The sequence below is a fragment of the Lampetra planeri genome, chromosome 9 (assembly GCF_965212315.1).
Source record: "Lampetra planeri chromosome 9, kcLamPlan1.2.h2, whole genome shotgun sequence".
Lineage (NCBI taxonomy): Eukaryota > Metazoa > Chordata > Hyperoartia > Petromyzontiformes > Petromyzontidae > Lampetra > Lampetra planeri.
This window is the reverse complement of record NC_136115.1, coordinates 3192367-3202997: the sequence shown is the minus strand read 5'-3', so window position 1 is coordinate 3202997 and position 10631 is coordinate 3192367. Positions and strand designations below refer to the sequence as shown.

At 39.8% G+C, this 10631-nt stretch overlaps 1 protein-coding gene across 4 annotated transcripts in view; it reads right to left on the bottom strand.

Moving 5' to 3' along the window:
* Positions 1 to 1167: 1167 nt before the first annotated feature.
* The window catches only part of LOC144720564 (pro-neuregulin-1, membrane-bound isoform-like), a 492307-nt gene continuing 482843 nt past the window's right edge, over positions 1168 to 10631 (bottom strand). For 3 of the 4 annotated variants that reach the window (XM_078597372.1, XM_078597371.1, XM_078597374.1), the window contains exons 9-10: positions 9950 to 10192; positions 1168 to 6466 (exon numbers count right to left, since the gene is read on the bottom strand). In XM_078597372.1, the coding sequence (XP_078453498.1) occupies positions 5647 to 6466; positions 9950 to 10192 (1063 nt within the window). In that variant the 3' untranslated portion in view covers positions 1168 to 5646. The remainder of the gene's footprint in view (positions 6467 to 9949; positions 10193 to 10631) is intronic. The other variant, XM_078597375.1, reaches the window with a different exon arrangement.

The window sequence follows — 10631 nt, the reverse complement described above, 5'->3', positions numbered from 1 at the left end:
CAGTGGTGACTTGTGTACACATCACAAACTGGCTTTTGCGTGCATGCTGGTGCACAGCTTAAAGAACAAAATGCTCCAACTGTGCCCAATACAAAGGCAATATCTCCATGACTGATTCGCCACAACGCATTATGGATAAATGTTCCTACACATGGAGACAATGTTTTGTGCGGACTCTGCTTGCAAAAGTGGCATTCATTGCCTAGGGGCGGTGTGTAAGTTATGAAACAGTGACCTAATTTTTCTAATAAAATGAAAAAACTCTGCATTGCCAAATGAATAAGCACATTAAACGATTTAGATTATGTATAAAGCAACCAAACATGCCCTTACAATGAGAATAGTACCATCTAAAATCCTACATAGCACAGTTCCTCCCCGCCAAAGTTACACCGATGGTGGATTATTTGAATCAGCCTTAAGTCACGAGACAAATAACCCATTCAAAACTCTTTCAGAACAGTGCTTTGCATTGCCCGTGGAGGTGGAAATTAGAAAACTATTTCTGAGATCACTTCGAGTGACATCTGATCCACCTACTGGAGGGCAACACTTTCGCACCCACCCTTCCGCAGAGCAAATATTTTCGCACAAGTCGCACGTATGTTTAAATTATCATTAAACACAGCACCGAACGTAATAAACTTTTGGTACATTCCTTGTTTGATAGGGTTAAGATAATCAACGCACTAGGCATGACTTGAAAAACAGTTTTAATCAAGCCAGCTACTTGGATCTAAACCCAGGAAGTTATCGATGCCAGCTCAGCCACCCGAACCACTGTGGCTTAATATTTTCTCTCCGATTCTGTTGGCTCACTCAATACCTCGTCGAATCGTAGTTCCCTTCGAATTTTTCCAATCGATGGTCTCTCCACGCACGTCGGTCATGGATTTTGCTTAACCATAATTCACCACTCTACTCAGCGTTGGTTGGCACAGGGCTGGTAGGGAAGGCAAGACTGGTTTTGATACCACTCACCACTGATGCTAGCTGTGGCCGGCGAATGGAACTCAGCTCGGCAGGGTTCATTCAAGACGCAGCACACTTATCACTGTGCTACGAATGCTCTGTCTACCACCACTTATATACAACAAATGACACTCGCATGGACACATTTGTCTTGTGACACCAAACAGAAGAAAGAGACACAATAAGGTGGCACGGCACAGCAAATGTAAATTGATTTTATTGTTTTAATGTCTTGGTTTGGTCATTTGCAATGCATAATATACATCAACAGCAGGGACGCTTAAGATTTCCTTTTTGTGGACCAGGGCAAGCAACTGTGCGACCTGACAAACAAAACAACAAAAAGAAAGACCCCCATAGGTCATTTTTTTTTAATATATATAAATACATATATAATTTTTCTTTTATTTTTGTTCTTTTTCTTTTACAATTTTTAAATGGGTTTTTTGCCATTTTTTGTTTTATGTAACTTTTTTTTGTATTATTGAGCTTTTTTTTAACAAAAAAGAAGCTAAGCTTTACATACGTACAGCAAAAATGATCGTTGGAAAGTCCACAGATTTAAACGTACAATTTTGGGATAACTTTCAATGCAGGATGTTTAGATGTAAACTCGTCTTTTTTATTATAAAGTAGTAAAATATTAAAAAGCTCAACCATTTTCTTTGAAATAAATTAAACATGTTTCCTATTCTAAACACTTATGTCCTATTTGTAGATGCAACAATATGTGGAAAAGATGGCGTATAATAAAACAAACATTAATATGGTATGCAATGCTTACGGCTGATTGATATAACAATTATGCAAGTAAATAAATAACATTAACACTCTATTCTATGTGGAGAAATGAAAAAAAGTATTTACAACACTCCGCTAATGCAGCTGTACCTAGTTATTTCCCCCGCTAAAATCCTTATTTGTGAGAGAAATAAAAATATTCCTCTTAAGTCTTTGCAAGAATAACTGGGTCCATATGGAATCGGTTGGGCACATTAGCACACGAAAATATGAAATGCTTATTCCAACAAAAAAGCAATAATTAAAGCAATACATATGTGCAGAAAAAAAAATAAAAGTGGTTAAATAGAATTGTTAAACCTTCAAACTATTAATTTACCATAGCATACATGTCAAAATTAAAACAAAATAGAAGTGGTTATTTGCTAATGCTTACAGATAGTAACTTTGTTCCAACTACCCAGAAACCACCCTATCACATTTTTGTTCATAAAAATAAAGCACATTGTATTATTGTTTGATTTTGCGTTGAGACTTTCAATTTGAGAGGGTGCATTTGAGTGAAAATAAAATAATCGAACCAAAATGAAATAGTCTCAGATGAAAAGGGCATGCAAATTACTGCAACAAGCTCTCAGGGAGTCACACTGGATCCTGAAATATAATAATTAGTGAAATATTAATTAGAAACGTGACTTAAAATACTCAAAAAAACACTCAACAAAGTTTGGCCTATGTGTATATGTATTAATTTATTAATTTTCTAAGAGGAAAACCATCTCAATAGAAGACTATGTGGCTTTTGTCAAGTGATGTATAAAGGTTGGCTGTATTAAAAAGAGAATATCTTAACATTAGCAATGCATTCCTCACGTAAATGTAACATTAACATTTTACACATTTAACTCGCTGCTCTGGGGTGATGACCGTGAGTCATCGTTTTGGCAGTTGTCAGCTTTGTGGCATCATAATATTTGTATTTCTGTGATTCCATTTAATACGCGCAATATCACAACACTCTGTTTTCTGATGGCAGGGTAAAACCTGAAATTAAAAAAAGTTTGTGTCTATGGCAAGTACACACAAATGTAATTTTGAGCTTTGAGAACATCAACAAAGCAGAGAGTGAAATCATGCACACACGACCCCTTTGTGGAGGTCTTGTGCCTGGAAACTATTTAAATAATACATTTACATTTGTAATAATTTTATCCGTTTTTGTTTATTCATGTGGAAACAGCGTTTTTTTGGTACGGTCCAAAAGTGAATATATCTTGTTATATAATAAAAAAATATTTCCTACCAGGTACAGCTCATAGGCCTTTTAGCGTGTGGAAATAATTGCATGAAGGGTGATCAAAACATGTTTGAGGCCCGGTTTGAAATATGCACTCACAACTTAATACCGTGGTGTATTTTTCCAGTGAGTAATATCGAGTGAGAATGGACTTGCCAGACGTAAAATTGCAGCTTTGTGTTCCATTTCGGTAAGGGTGCAATGATGCAACTGCCCATGCAATGCAATTAATCGTCGCAATTTAGGGTCACGGTTCGATTCTTGTGTCAGCATTCTGTGGCTGCAGGGGATCACGTGAGCCCATTACATAACACGAATGAATTGCAAAATGTCGATTCTCGCACGTACCACTTTAGGCATGCATTTCAAGCTTAGGAATTTAGATTAATTGGTCAAATTTCGCAAATATTACACCCCTAATTTTTAGAATGTTCATATATTGGTTTCAAAATAAGGCAGATATTTTATTCGAGTTGTTTTTAGTCCCTAATTCTCAAAACCTTTAGATTACCCCTCACACATGTTTTATGCACATGACATCAACATAAATGCAACTTTTGTTCCCTTGAACGATGATTTCATTAACTCAAAAAATGCACACACACACACGTGCTAACTTGTACATTTTGTTTTTCAGACATGTAAATCTAAATGTTTATATTTGTGGCTGACAAACCAATCCATGTTAGCCTCATGTCAAATATAACACGAGTTAAAGGTGAATAGAATTTGCAATAAATTATTAAAATATTCAGTAGAATACATTTTATTAATTTATTCTAGTTTTGGGCAAAAATGTTGATCTGATTGTATTTTTTTTACAATAAAAGGACACCAAGCAGACACATGTCCATGAGCCAAACATCATAATTTGCAAATGCCAAGACTTCCCATTGCAGCAGCACTTCCTCCAGTAAACATACAAATAATTTGCATACCGACATCAGATATAGAGAGAAACCACATGTGATGCAAGTAAAAAATACTTGAAATTTACAATTCCTTATGCATTTGCACACTCGGAAACTTTGACGTCGACACGATAAGTTCGTATTCAGTGGGTTCTACAAATGAAAAGAAACAAGCAAAACATGAGTTGAATGGCCGAAACGCAAAAGAAATATACATTCTCTGCAGGCATTAGTCTCATCTCATGCTTAACGGAATCGCTTCTTTCAAACATTACAAACTTTGGCAAGGAAAAGAAGGATTCTAGTATGCCTTAACCTACTGCTCAGTAAAGTTCTATTGAATGTACACGGTACAGCAGGGCTGGTTATAACATGAGAAATAGTTATTCCATACTGCAATTTCCACCCATGCCTCGTAAGACATGTGCAATATTAGGGATGGACTGGGGATAACAGGAAGGTACTGTAAAAAAAATATCCGTGGACTTGTATAATGTCATATGTCAATATACAAAACAATTTCTGTAAAATGGGATGCACGCAATGTACAGCTTTGTCTACCTTACACAAGTTTGGCTCCTAATATTGCACAAGTCCTTTTTTTTAAATCATGACTACTAAGTGATGACAAGGTGTTAGGGTGTATTTCGATGTCCCGACTGTATTTAAAATAAATATGGTTAAATGATTTTGTAATATGCCAATAAACAAATTACCACAATTTTAAAATTTCGTGAAGCGTCCACAAAGTTTATTTGTAAACGTAATTATCAGCTTTGGAAAAAGGTGTTTTGTTAAAATGCTTTATTTAAAACTGCATATCAAACTTTTAAGTATTGTATCATATATAGAAACAAAGGCCTGTTTTAAATAGATGATTTCAGACAGTTATTTTTGTGTATAATTATTTTTTACCATGATTGTACTCTTAAGAAAATTAGAACCCAAAAACACATGTAAAATTATTTAAGGGAAAGAAATACAAAATTAGGAATTTAATATAAAAATCTACACACGTACTGTGATCCTAAATATTAACGTTAATAAAGAAATGACTAATAAATATTACAGTTTCAAAAACATACAACTTTAAGAATTAATGATTTATAATATGTATTAAAAAATGCTATTATTGTGGTTAAAGCCACCCACCCACCAATATTCATGGGAGACGAAAGATTATCTGTCAGCACAATTTGAAAACAGCACGTTTACTAAGATGAATCTGCTCATGTGCATAGTTACATGCTTTCCTGTCTTTTTAACGACAGTAAATTTGTATGCACAATTGTCAACGTTGCCTGCAATTGACTTATTGATTTATATCATTAGCACATTGCAAAATAGTTTCGTATGAACCAAGCCATCACTCAATAATCATGATTTAGGCTTATCAATGCCCAGATTGACCTCTGCTATAGTATAAATAAAGACAAAAAGGCACAAAAAATAACATATCTTGTATACAATATACAATATGCAGTCTTTATAATGCAAATTCTACACAATGTGTAATATGGCACTATGCTGCATAATACCCAATCAGAAGAGTCACTAGGATTTGCAAAGAGCAGTTTCTGAAACAGTCTTGTTAATTTCACTAATTCAGCATGTGCGTTACTTATGTTGAATAACTTGCATCTATTAAATACTTCGTTCAGTTTAATGAAGCAACAACAGACAAGGGTTCGATCCTTTTTTTTTTGTTTTCTCGAGAAAGCAAGTTTAGACGGCTATGGGATCCTGTCTACGGAGCGCGTTTCCCAGCCTCGCCTGGAGCTCCTCTTCCGAGCTGAACTGGCTGGTGGTGAACGCCGACGACAGCGAGTTTTGCCGTCCGTTACCCACCAGCCGGGATGGAGACTGGCTGCCCAGCCGGGGGCCAGAATACTGGCCTGAGAAGGACCGTGGAGACACGACGGCCGTCCCATCGCCGTTGGCGAAAGAGGCAGCGGAGAGCGGGTTCTGGATGCTCAGAAAGGGCGTGTTCTCACCAATCTCAAACTCACTCTCTTCCTCCTCCTCCTCCTCGTCGGACTCCGTGCCGCTGCTGCCCGTGCTAAAGTCGAAGGCGATGGGGCCCTTTGTGGCACCGGCCATCACCGTGCCATTTTTCCGCTTGCCGTTGCGTCGAGACGACTGCTTCACCCTGTTGAGACCCTTCACCGGCGCCACGGACACCGCCGCTTGCGCAGCGGCACGCTTCGGGTAGTCATCGGGCGGGATCTCGTACTCCTGCGTCGTCTCGTACTCCTCCTCCTCCAGGAACCACGCTGGGCTCGGCGGCACGCTGCTGCTGCAGCTGCCGCCGCGGCTCGCGTCGCCCCAGCCGCCCCGGTGCTGCTGCTGCTGGTTCGGGGGCCGCCAGAGCCGCGTGGAGGGGCTGTCGGCGCATTGCGCCGCCGTGCCCAGCGGCGGCAGTGGGGGCGGCCTAGGCGAGTGGGCCGAGCTCTGCGCGCCGTCCGCCGCCGCGTGCCCGTTGTGCCGCGGGAAGTACAGCTCGACCGGGGAGCTCCGTGCCGGCGTCGTGACGGCTGACACGTAGCTGCGGGGGGGTGGGGGGCGACAGAGCGCGTACGCATGGATGTGCTGCGTGCGGTTTGTTGAATTTGGGTTGCGCCGCGCGTAGGCGACCGTGCTAATTGGAGGTGAATTCTGATGCGATGAACTTGACTTGTCAGCAAAACTGGCCCTCGGTGGCTCAGCAGTGGAGCGAGCGGAAGGTCGCGAGTTCAAATCCCGGTTTGGTGGTTGACTACGCCCATCATCCCCCCCGACCCCGGGGTCGATAAAGTCGGGACCACTTTACGGGGAAGTCAACAATGGTTGTCATATGCACAGACTTGTGCTCTCCGTAAGGAAAGTGGAATTTCCACTGCTCTTTCAGGCCTGTAAACAGCAGAGGAGCACCGCCTCAATGCTAATTTTGACAAAAAATCACGTTAACCTGACAATTGCTCTCAGCGCTTTCTGTAGGTTCAGCTATGTCTCCAGATTGCAGTGTCACGAGTATTTTTTATATTTTTTATATGATCATCCATAAACTGGAGACAGTCTTAAGGCATTGCTGACTACAGCTGTTGGAATATAACACAATGTGAAGCTAAATGGAAAAGTAAAAAAAAAATATCAGGGTTGCAAGCCTGCAATATTCTTAGGTTTTTTCGGTAAAGTCACGTAGGTAAAAAAACATTAAAATTAATAAAAGTAAAATAAAATAAAAATCACGACGTTTCGGAGGCAACACAAGCTTCCGTCTGTTGCCTCCGAAACGTCGTGATTTTTATTTTATTTTACTTTTATTAATTTTAATGTTTTTTTACCTACGTGACTTTACCGAAACAACCTAAGAATATGATTCCTTGCAGTCACGAAAGCTTCAAATCTAGAAGCCTGCAATAGCTGACGCCACTACTGGCACAAGGGCCTATGACGGCATATTCTTCCATCTCACACGACCTGCTGATTGACTGTGGTGGGCAGTTTTAAGAAACCTGTTCTATTGTTTCAATTGCCACGCTCAAAGAAGGAACTGGTGACCTTTGGATTACAAATCCAGGGTGCTGACCTTGACACCAGGGCAGCATCCTGGCAAGTTACGTAACTAACATGACGTAGTGTGTATAAAGAGCATTTTGAATTGCCGCTTATTCAGCTCTTGCACAGGGAAAAATTAACTCATTATATATAAGTAATTGCTGAGAGGGAAAAATCCATGGCATTTTAAGTGGTTGGCTTTCTTTAGGAATTTCTGGTGCAAGATATAATTTATTGCCTAATTGTATGAGATCTATAGGATACACTGTGGATGAGAGGACATCAAATTACTGCATTGTTTTACATATGTGACTTTAAAATAGTGAAGATAATTTTAATTATCTACTACTTTTCAGAGGAATAACATATTATGATGGGTTTTCAATATATGAACTCACATTTTTGCTGAAACTTAATTCTAATGTCAACTTAGACCATGTTATCAACCGTTCATGCATTTTACATTATGTCAAAGAACCCAATAACAAATCGCATTTCTGGAAAATGTAATTTTACACTGTGCTTACTTGTTGGATTATTAAAATGATTCTTTATATATGTGAAAATATATAAAATTACCAGCACTCTCCCTGTTTAAGTAGCACATAAAAACAACGTAACCTTTGCTCAATGAGTTTCATTATGCAAACATATTCAAGTACAAACATTAACCCAGCTAGGACACAACTAATATTTGAAAACACTTATTTGTGCAGCTTCGTTTGCGTTTTGCGACATTCTGTTGGCACATTTTCTCAGCGCACAATAATGACACGAGCCCGTACGGGAGATTTTCATGGGTAATTCATTGTTGGGCAAGTTTGACAATCAATTCGGCACCTGCAGGAGTAAACACTCTGTGTTTGTGTAAAATCTGAGACCAAATAAATACGGGAGAAACACGACACTTTAAAGGCATCTGTGTCCACAGACAATGTCGTGCATAATAGGCTGATACAATTCGCTTAGGAATGTTTTTTTTATATCCATTATTTAACAAAAGTCACGGTCACAGGTCATTAAAAAGGAGCACAAACATTTGTTCATCCCGAGTCTCACAGACAACAGGTAGGCATTACAGCACGGTTGGTTGCCATCTTTCAGTCGATGGATAACACCAAAGTGTTCCTGATAACACCAACACCAACGCGTTATCAGTAACCACATCCATCCACGTTTCCGCTTCGAGCAAAAGTGGGTAGTTATACGACCTGCATGTGAGTAGAAATATAGTATACATATGATTTACGTATCAATGGTAGAGATTGGCTGTTGTAAAGAGAAGCACTTTGGAACTCCCGAAGGAACCTTTGAGGTTTAGAACTCAGGCTCTAAACAAGAGCATTCTGTCGAGGACAATCCTCTGATATTTTCGTGGCAGTGAATGCGGATTTTTTAAATTTGACAATATTTGATATTAATTGCATGGATTTGACATTCGGGAAATATGTTTTTGTAGGTCTGAAGATGACAGCGATTTTGTTGAAATAGTTTCATTTCTATTTCAGTTTATGACATTTTTTAATCACAGAATGTCAGCATTGCCTCCAATTAAGCTATGTTCCTGTCAAGGTGGCTGAATTAATAAACTGTGCATATGTCTGGCCATCAGATGCAAGTATAAGAATAACATTATTTCCCAATATTTTGCAAGGGGGCACTTGTGTCAAAGAATACTGACATATCTAAAAATAAGAGTTATTTGAGAAAATGCCGGTATATTTCAGGAATGTATTTAAGTGATTGAATCCAATAATAAAATGCATTCATGTCAGTATCGTGCTATGCGGTTTACCATACATCCATGTGGAGACACAAATTAACCACACGATCTGATAGAGCGTTTTCTCAATTCCATTTAGAACAAATTAACCCCTAAAGGCAACATAAAATGACAAAAAGGTAAAAGTGCAGCCCTGCAATGTCTTGCGTATGCCACTGCTTGCAGGACCTCCACTTGAAGTTATAAAGGGTATTTGGCCTATTCTTACATGATGATCAGTCGTGTTGGAAGACTGTGGGAGTTCCCCTCACTTCACCACACCACACACGACCTGCCATGTGATCACACCAGTGACCTCTGCATTGCAAGTTGAGTGTGTTATCCATAAAAAATTCAATCACCCCAAATAAAATTACAGTTAATAATTCCATTGTCTTTGTACAAAAATTACCTTTTGGACAGCCCCTCATATAAAAAGCAAACAATGCATCTGTTTATATATAGCTTCAAGCACATATCTAAATATTTGGGAACAAAACACTATGAGCCTGGCCCTCAACTTATAACAATTCAACTCCTAAACGCAACGAGCGAATTAATCGTCAAAAATAATTTATCATCTAAAATAAATAATGAATTTATACAAGTAGATAAAGCAAATTAAGAGAGCCTATTTGCACGCGCAGCTTTCGAGCACACGCACACGACAAAAATCACGCGCAACTGGGAAGCTTTGCGCCAAAAGGCTCAGCGGAACTGGGCCCTCACCGGTCGCTAAGCGGCGAGTCGGGGTAGTCATGGGCAGGGTGTCGGCTCGGCGTGTCGCCTGGGCCTCCGGCAGCATTGAGTCGCCCTCTTGCCGCCGCCGCCGCAGCAGCAGCAGCCGCCGCCGCAGCCACCTGATTGGCTCTCTGGCTCGTCTCCCGTGACGACGGTGCGGTGGAAGTGAGCGCTCCAGATCGCGTCTCCGTGGTAACGCTCCCTTCCGAATGGCCCGAGCCCCAGCATTGCCTAGGGGTGGGGGTGGGGGGTGGGATAGAGGCAGGTGAATATTTGGTGATTGGTGGGAGGACGGAATGGAGGGTTGATGCATGGAGGGATGGAAAGCAGGCGGAGGAGGCAGTGGATAAAGTGGTTCTGAAATGTGTCTGCTAATGAGAGTTCATCAATAATAAAATGAACAGGCTGTGTGGGTTCATCCTAACTTTACAAAGCTGGAGAAACTGAATAAGTATTACAGTCTTTTCTTTTTGTCTCCCGAGAATAAGAGGGAATTAAAATACCACTGCTCTCAATACTCACTTAAATTAATTTGGGAAAGGCCCCCATAGATGCAAATAAGTGTTTACATAACTCAATTAAATCAGATAAATGTTGCTAACAAGCCGAAATGTTGACTAAATTATTTAAACAAATTTTTAATGACATTTAACTAGAATGTCCTATTTAC